The sequence below is a fragment of the Protopterus annectens genome, chromosome 1.part1, assembly GCF_019279795.1.
Source record: "Protopterus annectens isolate FY-2018-M chromosome 1.part1, PAN1.0, whole genome shotgun sequence".
Taxonomy (NCBI): Eukaryota; Metazoa; Chordata; order Ceratodontiformes; family Protopteridae; genus Protopterus; species Protopterus annectens.
Genome location: NC_056726.1, coordinates 1,346,376,312 through 1,346,395,601, shown reverse-complemented (window position 1 = coordinate 1,346,395,601; position 19,290 = coordinate 1,346,376,312). Strand labels below are relative to the sequence as shown.

Sequence of the window (19,290 nt, the reverse complement as noted above, 5' to 3'; positions counted from 1 at the left end):
TCATTTACTGAAATGGCTAACGAGGACAAAAAAGTGCTTCCTTCATGGGACCTGAGAATATACCTGGTTCATTAATTAATAGTGTTAAACATGTCCTTGCAGCCCCACCTAAATGAGACCTGAGAATATACCTGGTTCCTTAATAATGTTAAACATGCCCTTGTAGCCCCACCTTGATGGGACGTGAGAATATACCCGGTTCCTTAATTAATAATGTTAAACATGCCCTTGCAGCCAACTTCACAGGACCTGAGATTATACCTGGTTCCTTAATTAGTAGTGTTAAACATAACCTTGCAACCCTACCTTCATGGGACCTGAGTTTATACCCAGTTCCTTAATTAATAGTGTTAATAGTGTCTGTATAGGTTTATGTATTAATGAGGTCTGAATCCTCTAAGCTGCTCTATTTTTGTTATAAGTACAGATATTAAATTTTATTTCTAGTAGTTTTGTGGTTATTCTAGAAAGCAGTGCAGTCAGCAGTCTTTCCAATCCCTGCTGAGAATGCAGCCACCCGTTCATGATAATTGTATTTATTATGTTGTTCCATGCCCAGTGACAAAATAGTGGCTATGCTTGTTTTGTTACAGCTTGTTTTGTATTTTAATGTCGATAATACTGCACACTCTTTGATCATGCCTTGCACTAACTACTCAATGATCAAGGGATACTTCCAGAATAATCCTCTCAGTCCTTTTTTGTACATGCATCTGGAGTAGTGGACAATGCTATGAATGCGTTAAAATCGTTAACATCTGTATAACTTAATTTGCTAATATGTATTACCAGCAAGTGTGCCACTAGCAACCAACTCTATCCAAGTGACATACTAATCCATGCACTTCTCTAGAAATGTGTAAGCTAATTTTCCAAAATTCAGTTTTGTTGACCCATTCCATCTATTCCTGATCTTTTTTACCTGACAATTGTCTGTATTTGCTAGGACTTTGCTTTATTTATGTATGCTGTGATGACTCACCACTGGACCATTAATCAAGGAGCCTCAGTCCTAACCACTGGCACTAGTGGGGGACATTCACTGAGAGGTTAAACAGGCACACACACTAATTCCAGATGCAGCTCTCTGCATCAAGTGCAATTTCCCTTAAGAGCATACAGAGACCACAGTCAGTCTGGGGCTGGTTTCTCACCCTTTCTTCAGATCCCCAGTAAGAGTCCCCACTAACACAGCTATAGAGTTGAGATCTCAGCTGAGTGACCAAGCCAACACCTCCAGCACTCTCTCTATCCAACCAGTGCTTCGTGTCCCTGCCCACATATACATTTAAACAGTTACAACAGTGCATGTACATTTCTGTTCTCTGCAGTAGGCACACTGTGGTTACATTTCAAACACAAACACTTTATAAATACCTTTTCAACACAAACATCTGTACAAAGCAGTTTGATATACACAACATATAGTTCTAATACATTTGTAACACACGCATCTTATATGGCATACAGTTCTAATACATTTGTAACACAAGCACCTTATATAAATCATGTTGATATTCACAAATGACATATAAATATTTGCAAAATTCCAGCTAGCTGTGCTGGCATTACCTCCTTTCATGACATATGCATTCACGTATGCATTCATTTTGACCACTAATGGACAATGTCTTTTAACAGACAGGACTTGGAAGAAAATAACCATCAACATTAAACAAAAAAAATGCATTTGTGTATGCAGGAGTGAATAGACAATGGCAGGAATACCTCTAAACTGCCCAGAATTTTACAGGATGTCCATATTTTTGCCACAAATTTTTGTTTTTTCCCTTGTACAATTTGTATTTTTTCATGCATATCATTAAGAATTGCATTCACTAAAGAATGACAGACATTTAAGTCTCAGACTTCATATCCTTCAGAAAATACAATACGCTAATCAAGACCTGTTATTCTAGCAATTTTTAAAATCTGTCCCTATTTTGGGGTCTTTGTTCTCCATTATTTTTGGCCTTGTCCCCCATACTTTTATCATGTCATAATGCCATATAGTGATTTTTTTTATCACACTGTAGATAAGTATAGGACCCCTATAAATCCCCCTCAACTCATACCTCCTATCTAACCAGTATGAAGTCTATATGCTTTAAACCAAATACCATTCTCCTAGGAGACTTCAACTATCCTCTGTTATCTGGGAGACTTATATGTCCTCAAGCACACATACCCAGATATTTATGGACTTCATTATTACAGAGTCTGTAGACCAGTTAGTCTGTACCCCGACCAGGGGGCAATAAAATCCTGGTCATATCAGACCTCAAATCAGTCACATTCACCTTAAGAGTGAAGCATTTGCTCAATAACTTGGTATTTAAAGATTATCCCAAGACTAATCTACTAAAACTGATTGATGATCTGATTAAATTCAAAAACCCCTTCAGTTTTGATGGCTCCACTGCTTATGCCTAACACTTTGCTGCCAATGTCTGTTCACATGTAAATAGCTGCATAGATGTATCTGTCCCCTCAGAAGTAAATGCAATTCCAGATTTAAAAATAAACCCATATATTGTATATAAACAGGCTATACAATAAAAGAAAAAACTCATTGCATGAAGTCATTGCTTGCTCAGAGGTGACCTGTGCCTGACATATAAGGCCATGTCAAACCCAGATTTGATGAATATGCTTCACCTCAAAAAATCTAGATCCCTCAGAACCACAAGGGCGGGAGACTTAAACCTTGACACGGTTATTAATAGAACATGCTGGAGGGACAGATTCATCACCCAGAGACTCCCTATGCTGTGGAACAAAATCCCGGTACATGTGAGGCAGAGCACTCTGGCCTTGTTCAAGAGGAATCTTGACCAATGGATGGGGCATCGCAGATATACCCCAGGGATTACTTCAGTGTCACTGCTTGACAGAGGCACAGCAAAATAATAGGCATAGTTTTATTCAAACTAAAGGGGTGGTGAAAGCCACATAACTATGGGCTAGGCTTATAAATGCCCTTGGGCAGATAGCCTAGTATGAACCTATGAACAAAAAATTTTACTCTCAAGATGACAATAATGCTGTTGCTAAACTTAATAAGGAACTGAGAACCCTAAGTAAATCATCTAAAGCCAGACATTAGGTAAAAATAATCATCCAACCAAAGGATAACTATAAAGCCTTCTTTAACTATGCTAGAAATCACAGAAGCTATGCCCAGTACTGTTCAGAGCTAATAGTAAAGGACATAGCCAATATACTAGCAGACAAATGTAAATCAAACCTTACCCCCCACCCTCCTATATTTCCAGATCATATACCTGTATTTATGCACACCTCAAATCTCCCATGAACAAGTCCTCAAAGCACTAGCCAAGTCCAGGAATACTGCGTTTGCTGGGCCAAATAAATTACCAGGCTGCCTACTGTTCAGCCTGAAACATGATTTGTCAGACCCCCCCCACCCCCTACAGAGGTTATTCAGTATCAGCCTTCAAACAGCTTGGTGTTCTAGCAAGCAAATGCTAAACAACAAAATTATCAGAATTTGTAGAGGAAGACAATTTTATTCTTCATTGAAGCAAAAGTATACAAAATACAAATGGCAACGCAGCTTATGGTGCTATATATACAGTTATTCTTAATTCAAGTGTTGACTTTTTTAAAAGCAAAAATGTGTGGTATAAAAAAGGAAGGAAGATAAATAAAAATGGGGCAAGAAAGGGAAAGGGGTTTTGAAAGCCAGTAGAGATAGTTGAGAAGGGTAGTTATTGTAGTTATAATGCGTATAATAGCTACATAACTAAGGCACTCACATCAGCATAGATAGATGCTGGAAAATAATGGCTATTTTGTGGAAACATTCTTATGTGTCAGAGATGAGTCAACTTTGGTAAAAATAAATATGTTGGAAAGTATGCAGTGACAGGGTATTGCATAGGTACACACAGAAAACATAAAGAAAAAAATAGGAAGAGGAAGCAGAGCACTGTTTTTTTTTTTTTTTTTTGCTGCGATAGGTACTCCTTTTATATATAAAGATAGAAGGGATGATGGGAAGTGGGAGGAGATGTAGGAAATGATAATCAGAAGGGCCACACAAACAAAAACACAACATTACAGACAATCAGGATAGATATGCCCACACTGGGAGTAGGAGAATGGGACAGGACAGAGACAGGCTGATTAATGCACAAGGGGTGAATTCTGGCATGATAGGATGGAGATGGAGTTACACATGGATGGGGATAGGTCAGGGAATGGGCATCATGCAGGCTGCTGACTGGCCCAGAGGGATATCAGTGTGACCGTTCAGATGAGTAAGATGACTCAGGATGGCCAGTGGCAGGAGTCACAACTTTTTCTGATGGTCCAGTGACAGGGGCCTACTGGTCAAGAACATCTTCTGCGCTCTACAAGACAGTCATGGTAGCATTGACTAAGCATGCCATTCTGCTGTCAACAGCCTCCCTTATCTCCTGCTGGATCACTATCAGTTTATCAAGTTTTCAAAAACTTGAAATTCGTATAGTAGAGACCATATGATTGAGTTTTTGGAAACCCAAAACTTTTGAATGAAGATCACAGTACAGTGCGGATTGGGAAATGTATCCTTTTCCTCACTGTAATGCAATCTTGGAGTTGGTAAATATAATTTGCAGGGGGTGGGGGTGGCTCCAGGGGGCTTATCCCCCTGAAAAAACATAAAAAGGTAGATTTTTGTGTTTTGTTTGTTTTTTTTTTTTTTTTTTTAAGTTCGAGTTTTCGGAAACTTGATTAAATTGTCTTGACCATATGAATTTCAAGTTTCTGAAAACTCAATCATCTGACACTGACCCTTCCTGCCACAGCAGGTGAGAAAGCTGAGCTACATGTATGAGAGAGTTCAGACCCCCCCCCCCCGCCATCCCAGCAAGGCACTCCCAGCCCTCTCTCCCACTGCAGCCATGGCCATAAAGGCACAGGTTGGCTGCGGCCTATGTGCCTGTGGCTCTTTGGCATCATCATGACCTCCAATCAATGTGACATGATGGGAAGCATGATATCAGTGATGACATGCCACAAATGATACAATTAATAAAGTACAGATGAACAGGTAATTATTTGCTAACTAACTCAGTTGTGCAGAAAATCTTAGGTGTCTCCTGCAGCAGCCAGCATAGCTGGCCTCTTGCAGTGCCCATGCTGCAAGACCAAAAGACAAAACACCCTTCAGACACAAGTGTAGGTGAGATACAGACAGCAGTGTAAAAGTACACTCCACCGTATTTGTACATGATAGCAGAAGATTGATAATGTGCCCACAGGCTCACAAGTAAGCCACAGCCCTTCATGTATATGCAAGATAGAAGAAACCTGTAAATGTACCCACTGCTTCACAAATGAGCAGACATGCATTACCCAACACTGTGTAGCAGGGTCATGAAATATAGACAATCAACAGGCACAGTACAGGTACAGTCACCAACAGAAGCCCACCTAGTATGCCCTTGCAGGTTATGATGATGCCAAGAGGAAATAGCCTTTAGTATGAAAACTGGTATGGATCACTGAAAAGAAAGTTTAAATTTGCAGTTTGAAAATTTGTATCAAAGTCAAATACTTAATGTACTGTTTGGAGTGTTCCTGCCTAAACACTGCTTCCTACTGCAAAAGATTTTCTGGGCAACGATGCCTGCATTGCTCACCAGTTTGGGAGATTCTAATGGCTTCAGTAAGAACTTCTGCTAGGTCAAACCAGACCTCTATCTTATGAAATTAACTCACATAGGATCCCAGCAGCCACTCCCTGAGCTGGATTTGTAGAAGAAAGAGTATGATGTTGTGATCTTCCTAATATACTAGGCCTTCACTTTCCCTTGTGCATTAGCAGAGCAGCCATCACCACAAACATATCAAACAAGAGTTATATCTGGTCAAAACAGATGTTGGCCAATGACTCACTCTGGAACTGTGATTGCTGAGTCACAAGCAGCACAGCCTAGTGTCACCATAAAGTGAAGAAAGTCATGTGTAAATGCAGGCAACATATACAAGTCCTAGAGCATAGCAGCCCAGCTGCATGCAGAAGAACCTGGGTACACTTTCTGCTGGCTGTGTACTTCACCAAAATACAGGAATTCATAGATACACATGGAACCTAACTGCATTTGAATATATATCATACAGACTGCTATGTACTCGTAGCTTAATCAGAAGTGTTGCCACTTTAAACATCAAGCTCTATACTATAAAAAAGGAGCAGCAGCACCACCACTTGTGCAGCAGTTTGAAGCATGTCATTGGCAGCACACTTTAAAGAAGGCACAATGTGGAGGGGGTACACAGTGTTCTACAGCACTTTGATAAGAGGTATTGTTCAGGAGTGCTGTACATGTGAATCCTTGCCTTGGAATGGTTACCTGTAGTCAGTGCCTGCATATAACCCATACATAATATATGTAGTTGTGTATCTATGTAGCAGAAGTGAGAATGCATTTCAGTATCAACTCTGTCTATCCCAACACTGCCTTGTATGTCCTAAATAGAAATGGTGTGTGCATATGCTGTGGATACATTTGCAGTAGGCCTCCTAGTGTGTAACCTCAACATCATAACCCGGTAGCTCACTGTCACCTCTGACATCCTAGGTGACTCCAAAACCTGCTGTCTATGAATTCTGCTTTTCACTTGTGTATTCCTGAGGGTTTTAGTCTGACAACCACCCATGCTATATGCATGCATATGTGTGTCTGTGTGTTGGGTTGCACTGTATTACCCCACTGTCTGTAGCATAGCACAGCATAGCATAGTATAACATAAAACTGGCACCTACTCCTGTGTCTTCCTAAACCTGTAATGTTGAGTATACCTATTGTAACCCACTGTTTGTAGATTGTAGACAATTATCCCCAGCAGTTACAGGCCTACAGCTATGTCTGCTTTTTCCATAGGTGTTATTATGTCATGAGGAAGGATGGATGGACAGCAGAGGATGGAGAGCTTCAGCCAAGCAAACAATGACATCCTGCTGCAGGCACACAACACAACAATCTTATGTGCATCCCACCAACATGATTGTGTGGGCCTCAAACAGGGTAAAGAGCACAGTGGCAGAATGTTTGGCCACTGGATGGGGGACACTTCCCACTGCAAGCCTAACAGATGAGGGGGCATTCCTAGTGTTACTACAAAGATCTAGTGAAGGCACCAATAATGTACCTGGAAGGGAGGACGCAGGTTCTAAAAATAGCCTCAAATGTCTCAAAGGGTGATGCACCAGGTTGGTGAATGATAAGTAAAGTTGCAGTCTGCATATATATATATATATATATATATATATATATATATATATATATATATATATACATATATATCTCCCACAAGTATATCAGTGTGCAAGCACACAGGAATGGAAAACAAAGTATTTGTCTGGTTTTATATGCGTATTCTGCATCATTGTTTGACTGAGGTGGTGGTGCTGTGGTAGCGTTGTCACCTCACAGTTAGACGTTGCCCATTCAATCCTCAGTTAGAGCATCTTCTCTGTGGCAACATGTGTGAACGGGCATTTCTTCGTTGAAGGTTGTGCATTAGGCCCGGCAAGCCAGCACGTAAAACTCTACTGCCAATCATTACTGGACCGGAGTTCCGCTGTGGCGACTCCTAACCAGGAAAATGCCGAAAGACACAAACAAATTCTGCATCATTGTTTGCATGCAGAACACAGGGTCTCACATGTTTCACTGGTATTCAGATTCACTCTCATACTGTATATTAGCAGGTCGAACCACTGTTGCAGTGACATATTTACACGCTGGTTTATGTGAAAAGGCTGGTGTCAATACCTGTGCAGGTTCTCACAATTATGCAGAGATACAGATTGAGTTACATTTAGCTGACAGAACAGAAACTATCTGTCTTCCTCGTGGGTGGTCCTCCGCCTCTCTTCAAGATGAAGATATGGCCTTACTAGTACTTGAGGTACAGGATGTACAGCATGAGTGTTCACTGTCTCATTTGGATGGGGGTGGGGATTCCCCATGGCTGACAGCCCCAGCACTGCTTCCTTGTGGCATCAGCTGCAGAGGAGTTCATTACATCTGATGTGGGTATACCCATTGTACAGTGGACTAATTAGAATTCCCAATGCCATTGTATATCCCAGCTAGATACAGATATGTGTACAGCTCTAGGGCAGAATCAGTAAGCATTCAGGGCTGTCATTCAGCCACACTCTGCTGCCACCCATGCCAACATGGAAATTATTGGTATATGTGGCTTCTGTTTGGATGTCACTCTGTATTCTCAATGTCTTGGAGAGGCCATGGAGTTCAGGCACAATTGCATTCTAGTACTCATGAGGGTTTCTATATCCACCTCGACACAGAGAAGTACTGTCACTCTAAATATGTTTTTTCCTCACACTAAGTTCAAAGATATGTGGTATATAATTATCTTGAGAAATGCTAGTCAACCAAATGGAATTTACCTTAAGATTAATGCTGTAATCCAGATTCATAGGTAAGTACTAGGCTAGTTGCCCTTGCTAGCCATTTTAAGCTTAGCCATTTTCACTTTTGTGCACAAATTAGCTCCTGCTATTTGGTTAGAATTTGGACTTAGCCATCCCATGGTTGATAATTATATATTACCCATAAGAAGAATAACTGGGATCATACCATATATAATTTGTTGGGACCCACGTGTGGTATAAAGCATCTAGGATATGCCTCTGTCTATTATTAGTACAGGGGGCAGTCCTGGGATACATTTTCTGTTTCCTATCCATAGATCCAAGTTGCACTTGAATATGGACGGAGATTAATTTTGTTTTATATGGATAGGGAGTCTGTTCTAAAGTAGGAGTATCCTGTGCAGGGTATACCTGTCCCTCCAAACTGTTCTGCTGATGTTGCAGAAGATGTTTATATCCCAAGACAAAGTATTTCTGATGCCATTTGACTTGCTGATGTGGAGTAAATCTATCAGTATTGGTAGACACAGGTCACCTCTTGGCAGTCTGTAGGATACTGAGTATAGTAACACGGCTTTGATTTGGTCCATGTAAGGCATGTTGTTTATGTCTTATATCCTTTTGGTAAGATATCTCTGTGGACGCTCCAGTTGTTCCATGTGTCTGGACAGATACATGCCAAAGGGGGCATTATACTCAATGACAGACCTAATGAGGGCTGAATAAAGGGGAACAATGGCATCCCTAGATCTAGACACAATCCCTTTGTTTATAAGTTATGCAATATAGAAGGCCTGTCTTACAACAATGGACACATGTTGGTCAAAAGTTAGTTCACTGTCCAAATAAGTTCCCAAATCCCAAAGAACTGGGTCAAGTCTTAGGAATGTATTGTCAGCATGGTAGCCCCTTGGGTAGATGACCTCACAAAGGATACAGTAATGCATTCTTTTGGCATTTATTTTCAGTGCATGATTTTGGAAACAGTAATTTAATTTGGACAAACCTTCCTGCAGGATAACTAAATCATCAGGGGATTCAATGACTGCTCCTAGATGGCAGTCACCTGCAGTTTTAGTCTGCCAGAGCACTTTGGTATTGGCTTTTACTTCACAACAGTAAATGCTAAACAAAAGAGGTCCCAACACACTGTGAGTGGTCTCTTTGTGGACGCAACTTTTATTTTATTTATTTTATTGGTGTGATTTTTTGGGGGGTAGAACATTGATCTCCATGGACCTTAGTTTTGATTTTATCCATCCTATCTTTTAGTCAGTTGACAATCCTGTAGGTGACAGAGGGGTTTACTCCCAGTCAGTTTAGTGTGAATTGTATCAAAACATTTCCCTTCTTCCTTCGATATGGTGACCTTTTCAAAAAAAAATCTAAGCATGACCTACCCTTGACAAATCCAAACTAAGACAGATGCATATGACGCTGGACAGGCTTTTGAGCCTGTAATTGCTTGGTCTATGCAAGGACCTCCATCATAGAGAAGAATGAGTGCAGCTCTTCTCCATTAATTTGGCATTAGGAACTTATATATATATATATATATATATGTGTGTGTGTGTGTGTGTGTGTGTGTATACATATCTATGTGCACACACACACACACACACACACACACACACACGCACACATATTAAGATATCCTTAAATCATCGTATCTTCAGTATTATTAGAAAGTCCTTCTGCCTCTGTTTCATGTCATGGGTTTTCATGCTAACCCCATTTGAGTCCAGTTCTCCCTTACTCTGCCTTTAGTCACTCCTTATGGAATACAGTGTTTCACTTGGCATGTATAGCCCTTAACAACTTTCCCAACTAGAAAATCATAACACTGTATAACCAAAAGGATCCAAGGTTTAAAGAGCATCTCTTATTTAAATAGACTAAAACTCCTATCCTTATTTTCTGTTCTCTATAGACTCCTGTGTGGTGATCTGTGTCTTGCCTTCCTAGTTATATCAAACCCTGCTGTCTCCAAAACTCCTCAGTTAAAACCCATTCCAAAGACCTAGTTCTGTGACAAAATATCGACAAGTCCTGATTAAGGGCTAAATTCATTGTCAACACCTCCATTACTTATGGAGCCAGCTTAATATACCTGTTAGTGTGAAACCCTTGCAACATTCAGTCTGTAGTTAGATGAACGGATAGCATCCCATATTCACCCCTAGACTTACTTGTTAAAACTTTTAACTATGACAAAGAAAACATTATCACATTTCAGTCTTCCCTATTCATTCCTGGCTTCACTTTTCCTCGCTTTTCTTCTTCATCTCCTTGTTTCTCTTCCCTGTAACATAAAGTATTTTCTGTATTATCTATGCCTTCTACCATCATCTTCTGAACTATTAATTCAGCTTCAGGGGTTTCTTATTCTATGTCATCATTCACTAACCTAAAGTGGTTGACATACCTCTGACTTAGTATAAACCTATGAACCTGTATACTTATTGCAGCCATTGTTTTTTTTAGTAATGCTGCTGACTGACTGTACTGATAGGTTCATAGGTGTATACTTGGCTAATGAGAACTGGGGCTTTTATAAGCCTAGTCTGCAACTCAAATGTATCCAAGAAGTTATTGTGCTTTAGAGCTTTTTTAAGGGGTATAGGTTAGTTAGCGCATGGTTTAACAGTGGCCCCTGCCCACCAGAGACAAAGGTGTCAATCCAGGGGTGAATTTCCAGTTTCCCATTCACTAATCTAGGTTGTGCTTGAATAAGGTTAAAGAAGGGCTCTGCTTCACATGGATGGGAAGTCTATTCCAGAGAATGGGAATTCTCTGAGATACATACCTGTCCCTCCAACATAACAGTAAACTTCTCTTCCCTTGAAATGCACATTTATTGAAAATGCACTGAAACTCAAATTAGATAAAGATTAGTTAATCAGTCTGAAGACTATTACAAGCCTAGCCCAATAATCAGAACTCAAATCCTGTACATTGTGTCTGTGAAGTGAAGACTTTAACCATAATGCCAGTACTAAGGAAAAAATGTATCTTCTAGCTGTTAGGCAAGGACCTTAACCGTTATGCATATTTCTTCCCACCCCCATAAGTAAATAGTAGGCAGTCAGTCTGCAGATTATTACACACCTAACCAATAATGAGACAGTTGCTAACAATTGTGCTTTGTGCCTGTGAGGTTAACACCTGAACTAAGCCAACACCAACCATTGTCTTCTGTATTGTAACAGGCTGAATTAGACATCCTGCAAGCATGGAACAGAGGAAACAGTCATTATTACATAGTACTATTTTGTTGTTTTGTGTTTGCATGACCTAAGAGTTACAATTAACAGGGTATAGTGGGTAGAGCAGGGAGAGTGCAAGGGTGTTTCCTTCTTTAAAAGTGCTTAATTTGGTTGTGGGTTATCAGTGTGCCACGGTTTGGAATGATGTCAATGCATTGCTCAGTAATGGGGGATTTCTCTGTCTGTGGTTATTTTGTGGGGGGCTGCAACTTTATGAAGAGTCCCTCAGTAAGGAGGCCTGAATCCTGGAAAAGGAATGCAAACTTGCTTTATTGCTGCCTACTAATATATTTATACTGCTCACTCTCTCTCTCTCTATACGTGTGTGTGTGTGTGTGTGTGTGTGTGTGTGTGTGTGTGTGTGTGTGTGTGTGTGTGTGTGTGTGTGTGTGTGTGTGTGTGTGTGTGTGTTTGTGTGTATGTGTGTGTGTCTGACAATTAAGATGAGAAAGAACTGAGCAGCAGGTGGGGTACTTGCTTTAATTTTTCCACTCTAAATCCATTCTTCTGACCATTACTAAGCACTATAAAATGTATTTCTTTAAAAGATAATATGTTCATTCAAAAATTAGAAAACATATTGAATTTGTGTCCAGCCTTCTTGTTTTAAGCTTCATAATGACAAACTGGTTATCATCAAGGCAGTCGAATAGCTGGAAGGTTTTATTGACTTGTGATTAGACTATCATTGCTTAAATTTGTTTTTAAAAAACACAGGTATGAAGTAAGTAGTGTGTTTGGCAGGTAAGTGAATTGTTTCTTATTCCTGAGTTGTAACAGTGCAAACTCAGATTATGCCACCTATCCATCAAAAATGCATTTTAAATAAATGTAACTAAGATCACACTGCTAGCAATGGCATAGCATTAAACTGAGTACTTCTGTATTTATTACTACAGGAGGACAAATTTATAATCAAAGCTGTTGACTTGGGGCCATTACGAAAATTGCGTATTCGACATGATAACTCCAAGAGCAATTCAGCTTGGTTCCTGGACCGAGTAGAGATTGTTGATACTAAGGAAGACGTCAGGTCAGTATAGCTGTAGTTGTAACAGAAGAATGCAAGAGATTCACCATCACACAATGGCTTTTAAAAAGGTGTACACCTTCCTAGGCAGTATGGATGTCTCAGCACTGTCTCACTGTATTTGTGACTATATATTATGTACATAAAGTTATTGACTCTGAGTCTCTAACTCTTGAATGTCTCATTGTAGTATCTCAAAAAGAGAGGGACATCTACTACTCTACTAATATTTTATTGTATTCATTTGTTAGATCAGTAAGCTTACAAGCTCACAAGTGTCTCTTTTCAGGGTTGACCCAGGAGCACTGTCCTGTTAAGAGACTTGCTCAGAATAACACGGTTTATAATATGATATTCTGCAATTCCAACTGAAGACCAAGGGATGGAACTTGCAGCTGAGAGCCTTAAACCTTTATGTTAAACTGCCAGATGAATAACTACTTGCCTGATAATTATATAGTATCTGAAGTGTCCGTGAATTGTAATAGGACTGTAATTGACTAGTGCTCCATTTGCCATGTTTTTTTCTGGTCACACAAATGCACTGTGATTAAAACATACTTGCTTTTTCTCTCCAGGAATGCTCGAATTAGACATGCATCAGCTCTCACTTCCTGTTTCATAGTCCCTCTAAGCTATTGTAGAGATACTGTTGAATGGTTGCCGGCAGGGTTGTCAGCAGCAGGAAGGCTCTTCAGCTGTGACCTTTAAATATGCAGCTCCTCACATTTGCATTTCATTTTCTGAACATGAATAACAGTGTGGCATTGGGAGCTCATTCATAAAAAGTACTAGTCTGCACTATAATTTTCGTGGATTCATTGAATAATTAAGCCTGTTACAATTTAGCTCAGAATGCGAAAGCTATGAGCTGGCAAAGGGCTTCATCCTGTAGTCCTGAGTTTCATTCCCATAATTTTCAGTCAGTCTTGACAATCTAGATCAGAATATTAAGGCTATGAACTGGTAAAAAGCTTCATCTTGTAGTCCTGAGTTTGAGTCCATCATTTTTCACTTGCAAACTGTGTGACTGTCAGAAAGTGACTTAACCAGACAGTGCTTCCAGGTTGTCCCTGAAAAGGGACTTTTTTTTTCCAGTGGGCTTACCTAGTTAACAACTAAAATACAAAGTTTTGTCTGGCAGTTAATTCCGAGGATAAGTCTGTGAGCTGTTAATCACTGCTACCCAAAGACAAGGGTACACAGTTTGATTCCCGCTATTGTTAAGAAAAAAACACTCCAGTTATATATAAAAAGCTTAGTTATAAAATAAAAGTGCCGTTGCAGAAATGACTTCCTGTCGTTAGGTGGCTTAATATACTGGGTTTTGTTTCATTTTGGTAGATGTAGTAAAATTGATTCAGAGAGTTAAGATCTGCCCTGCATTATAAAGTACTTAATGTATGAGCCCTACTGCTTATATTAGGATGGCTGTCTGTCTTGTTGCTCTAGTGTAGACTGACTCCTGTTCATAGCTTCGTAGGTTCATAGGTGTGTACTAGGCTAATGACAAGCAGGGCCTTTTTAAGCTAAGCCATTCATCCCAAATCTCTGACAAGTTCTGTTACCTTGATAAGTGTAAGCAGGGCATGAAAGATGAAGCACTTACAGCCTACCTGTGTCCATTAGAGGTGCAGGTGCCAAACCAGGGATGAATTAGTGCTTCCCATGGATGGTAAGGCTGTTACAGAGAAGGAGTAATCTCTGAAACACATACTTGTCTCTCCAGCAGGTCCTATTTATACTGCAAGCAAAGTTTAAGTATTTAAAATGGGTGATTTTGGTACTGTTTGCTTTCTGGATATGCAGGAGGTCCATCAGAGTGTGGTCTGATGATGCCTTGTTAGCCAGGCATAGATCTCCCCTCAACAACCTGTAAGAGACAGAATACAGGGATAGGGTTTTGAGGCAGTCTGCAGAGGACACATAATTTAACCCCTATATTTTTTTAGTGAAGAACCTCTGTGGAAATTCTAATAGCTAGATGTATCTGGTACATACTAAAGGAGTCACTGTATTCAATGATAGGTCTGATGAATACCAAATGCAGTGGAACATTGACCTCCTTTGACCTATGTGCCATACCTTTGTTTGATTTCCTCACTGCTGTAGACACATGATGGTCAAAGGCTAGATTACTGTCTATGTGCGTCTCCAAGTCTCTAACTACTGGGCCAACTCTTAGGGGTGTGTTGTCAATCTGATCATTATGGGGGGGCAGACTTCCTGAAGGATAGTATTATGCATTTCTTTTATTATTTATTTATTTTACATTTGTTGACTGGGAGAGCCCGACTGGATACATGTCCATTTTCAGTGGAGGCCGGGGGAGAAAAGCTGCTCAGATTAAATAACATAGAATGCAATTAACATTGGTAAACACAGAAAGTAAAGTTTACATTGTTGTGAATTTAAAAAAAGAGAATACAAAAGCTACTAAGAGATTACAGAAGTTCCATTGTCAGAGATAAGCCTAAGTAAGAGGAGGTTAGGTGATCTGTTAGGGTTCAGTTTGTGACTAGTAGTAGAGTTCAGGATGGAATGAGAATACTATTGAACTTTTGGAGTAGGTGATAGGAAGTGAGTGACCACAAGTAGGAGTTACTGTTCTGCATGGGGGGGGTGACAGGTAGTAAAAAGAAGGGAAGAAGGTGGGAGTGGGAGGTCAGTCTGGGGGGAGCAGGAGCATATCCATGAGTGTTTTAGGTGTTCTTTGAGTTTTTTTTTTAATGAAACCTTAGAGTTGACAGTGGTAGTAGCAGAAGGCAAGGAGTTCCAAATTTTGCCTATGTAGTTTTGGAAGAGAGAATTACTTGCTGTGCTATTGCTTTTGGTCACTTTAATAAGTCTTTTATCACACGAGCAAAGTGTATTAGTAGGTTGGACAGTGCCGGGGTTTTATCTGGAAGTAGTAGGAGTTTGTGGGCAAAAGAAAGCTGATAGAATGACAAGAGATTAGGGAACTCAAGCCAGTTAAGTTGATGTAGTGAGTGACAGTGGTATGCTCGGTAGGAGGCACTGGTGGCAAATTTGGCTATTTGATTGTAGCAGATGTTGAGCTTGGAAATTCCAGTTTTGGGTAGGTTGGTGAAGATGTTGGTGCAGCATAAAACAGAGTGGAGAGGAGGCGAGTTTGAGCTATGGATATTCTAGCAGGTTGAGTTAGGAATGGTCTATTTTGTAGAGACTGCCAAGTTTTCTGTGGATGTTTTTTATGGTTTGATTTATATGTATATCGAATTTGAGGTTGTTGTCAATGGTAACCCCTAGCGATTTTGTGTGAGTATCTGGGGAGATGATAGTCCCATCTCTGGACACAATATTAAATGATTTGGGCATAGTGGTGGATTTGATAGGTTTGAATAGCAATAGTTTGGACTTTTTTGGGATTAAGTAGTAGATTTTTGTTAAGAAACCAGGCTTCGGTCGATTGGAAGGCTTTTTGGGTGACAAGAGAGGAGTACATGCAGATCATTGGCTGAGCAGATGATTGTTGAGTCATCTGCGTATTGTATTAGAGTTGCATCAAAGCAGATGTTGTGGAGATTATTAGTGAAAATGGAGAATAGAAGGGGTCCTAGAATGGACCCTTGAGGGACTCCTGTAGTAATGGGTAGCAGTGAGGATAGATTGTTGTCCCATCTAACTCCTTGTTGCCTTCCTTGTAAGTAGTTCTGAAACCAGGCTAATGCATGATTTCTAAGGCCCAGATCAGTGAGTGAGTGGAGTAATTTAGGATGGTTGACCACGTCAATGGCTTTTGACAGGTCCAAGAAAATGGCAGATGTTTGTTTGCCTAAGTGCCTGTTTTGGTTGATGTGGTTTGTGAAAGAGGGCTCTGGTTGTGCTGTGGGCAGGGCAGAATCCATTTTGTGTGGGAGAGAGAAGTTGGTTATTAACTAAGTATGGCATGAGTTGGTGGTGTATGCATTTTTCAAGTATTTGTGCTAGTGGCGACAGGATGGTAATTGGGCGATAGTTGGAGAGGTTGGTGGAAGTACCACCTTTGTGTAGAGGGATGATGTAGGAGGTTTTCCAGATTGGTGGGATGGTATGTTCAGATATAGATCTATTTAAGAGGATGAAGATGGGGTATGTGAGTTAATTGGCTGCCAGCTGTAGGTATTCTGCAGGAATGCAGTCAGCTGCTAAGTTGGTAGGTTTAAGTGTTGTTAGTAATTTTTTGACATAGTTGGTGGGATGGGTTGGAACTGAAAGGTTGTTTTTGGTCTGACTGCAGGCTCAGGGAAATTGGTGGTGGTAGTAGTGGGTTGGTTTGGAGCTAGTTTGGAGATGGTTTCTATGAAGTATTCGTTGAATGAGTCAGTTGTAGCTGTGATATCGGTAGTGGTGGTTGGGGATGGGGTGGAGGGTTTGGCAGGGAGTAGTTTATTACTGCCCAGAACTTTTTGGGGCTATTTTTATGCCTGTTTTGGAGTTGTAGGAAATAGTTCTTTTTATCTAGGAGAATAGTTTTTTTTTGTTTCATTTCTAAGTTTTTGGAATTGTACCCTATTTGCTAGAGTTTTAGTCGCTGTCCATAGGTGCCAGGCTCTATTCCTTTGTGCTATCTTTTTTTTAGTCTCTTTGGTGATCCAGAGGGCTGATTTAATTTTGAGTTTTTTGGTATGAGATGGGGCATGACTATTTAAGATCTGCAGGAAAGTATTGTTGAATTGGGTTACTGCTTGTTCTAGGGGTAGTACTTTTAGTATGTTCCAGTTATGGTGTTTTAGTTCAGGTATGAAGTTGAATGCATTAAAGTTATTCTTGTTCCATGTAATTTTTAATAGAGGTGTAGAGCTGATTTGAGTTTTGTATTTTAGTAAGAAGGTGGGTTGGTGGTCGCTAAGGGTATCTGGAAGGACTCCTGCACAGTATGGAGTGTTGGCCTTATTTATTAAGATCCAGTCTAGGAGACTTTCTTTAGTTTTACTGTTTCCTAGTCTAGTGCTAGATTGAATGATTTGGGAGAAGCTGTAAAGATTAAGATGGGTGGTGGAGTTAGTAGTTGAGCATGTGTTCCAGTCAATATTAAAATCACCTAGGATGATGGTTTCTTGAGGAAGATTATCATTTACCTAGTGTAGGAGGGATTTCTAGGGAGGCAATAGCCTTACCTGGTGGTATGTAATGTGATAATATTAACTGATTTTTTTTGTCACCAAATTTGAGTTTGGCTAGAAGGAGTTCTGAATTATTGACAGGGAGGATTTGAGGATTGATGGTGTCAATTTGTAGGTTGTTTTTGTAAATTAATGCTACTCCTCCCCCTTTTTTAGACAGTCTAGTGTGGTGTAGTACATTGTATCCTGTTGGGAGGAACTCAGTGTCAGGTGTAGTGGGCTTTAACTAAGTTTCAGTTAATGACAGTATATCAGGGCAGTAGGTGGATTGCAAAGCATGGAGTAGGTGCACTTTGTTATTGATGCTATGGATATTTAAGCTTAGTAGTAAAAGGCTATTTTTTGATCTATTCATGGGAATTTGGTTGGGTGTAGGACATGGCTTAGATGTGGAGTTTATACAAGGGATTGGCCCTGGGTTGGAGTGTACGTCACCAGCTAGGATTAGTTGATGGCTTATAATGTGGTGTAAGAGCATGAATAATTTAGATAGGATGACTATGTACTTATTTGTGATAAGAGATTTGGGAGAGGTTGGGAGAATTCTTCCTGAGATAGGTGGAATAGTGATGTGGTGAAATGTTGTTGGGGATATGTGCAGGCTATAGTGCTGGATGGGTGGAGTGTGGGTGGAAGTATGTTTAGTTAGAGGTGTATAAGTATCATTGGGTATGGTGTGATAGGAGGTAAGGTAGCTTGCTGATGTAAGCATAAGGACGATGGTGAGACTGAATGTAATGATGACGATTGGTCTGTGATAAGGGGAGGAGTCATTATTATTGGAGGGAGTATGTGGGTGGGAAGGTGTAAGGGAGTTGGTGTGGGATAGGTAGGTGGAGAGTTTCGGTATAAATCTAGAGGTAGTGGGGGCGGGTTGAAAATGGGGGCAGGGTAGGGGAGCGGAGTAAGCCTGAGTGTTAGCGAGGGCGAATGGAGTAGGGTAGCACTGAGAAGAACCGGTAAAGAGAAGTCTACAAAAAACAATCAGTGAGGTAGGTAAGGGAAATTCTCAAGTGAATTGTATTGTTTTGCTCAACAAATGTAAAGATAAAGCCAATTAATAAGATTTATGGGTGCTGAAATATTTTAAGAAAAGTAAGCCAATTATACAGTTATATGGATGTATGTGGGTGTAAAACATATGATAAAAGGGGGAGTCTAGGAGCGTACTAGAGCAGTATAGTGTAGTAGCCTAGCTATATACAAGACTAGCTGTCTTAGTGAGACAAAGGAGGTTGAAGGGGACTACTACCAGGAGGGGGCCCAACTGCAGGTGGCACCTGGTCTCCTACCAGTCATGCTAACAAGTTGATATAGGGTTAGATAATAACCTAGTAGTTTTAAAATAGCTGGTCTCAGATGGTCTGTTCAGTGGAGTTCAACTTGCAGTTTTAGGGGTGGGTGATTAATTTCCTGATGCAGTGGATGCACTGTGGAAATAAAAGATAG

At 40.3% G+C, this 19,290-nt stretch overlaps 1 protein-coding gene across 3 annotated transcripts in view; it reads left to right on the top strand.

Moving 5' to 3' along the window:
- LOXHD1 (lipoxygenase homology PLAT domains 1) overlaps positions 1-19,290 on the top strand; it is a 2,432,812-nt gene that overhangs the window by 1,388,552 nt on the left and 1,024,970 nt on the right. For all 3 annotated transcript variants that reach the window (XM_044082024.1, XM_044082018.1, XM_044082011.1), the window contains one exon: positions 12,585-12,718. In XM_044082024.1, the coding sequence (XP_043937959.1) occupies positions 12,585-12,718 (134 nt within the window). The remainder of the gene's footprint in view (positions 1-12,584; positions 12,719-19,290) is intronic.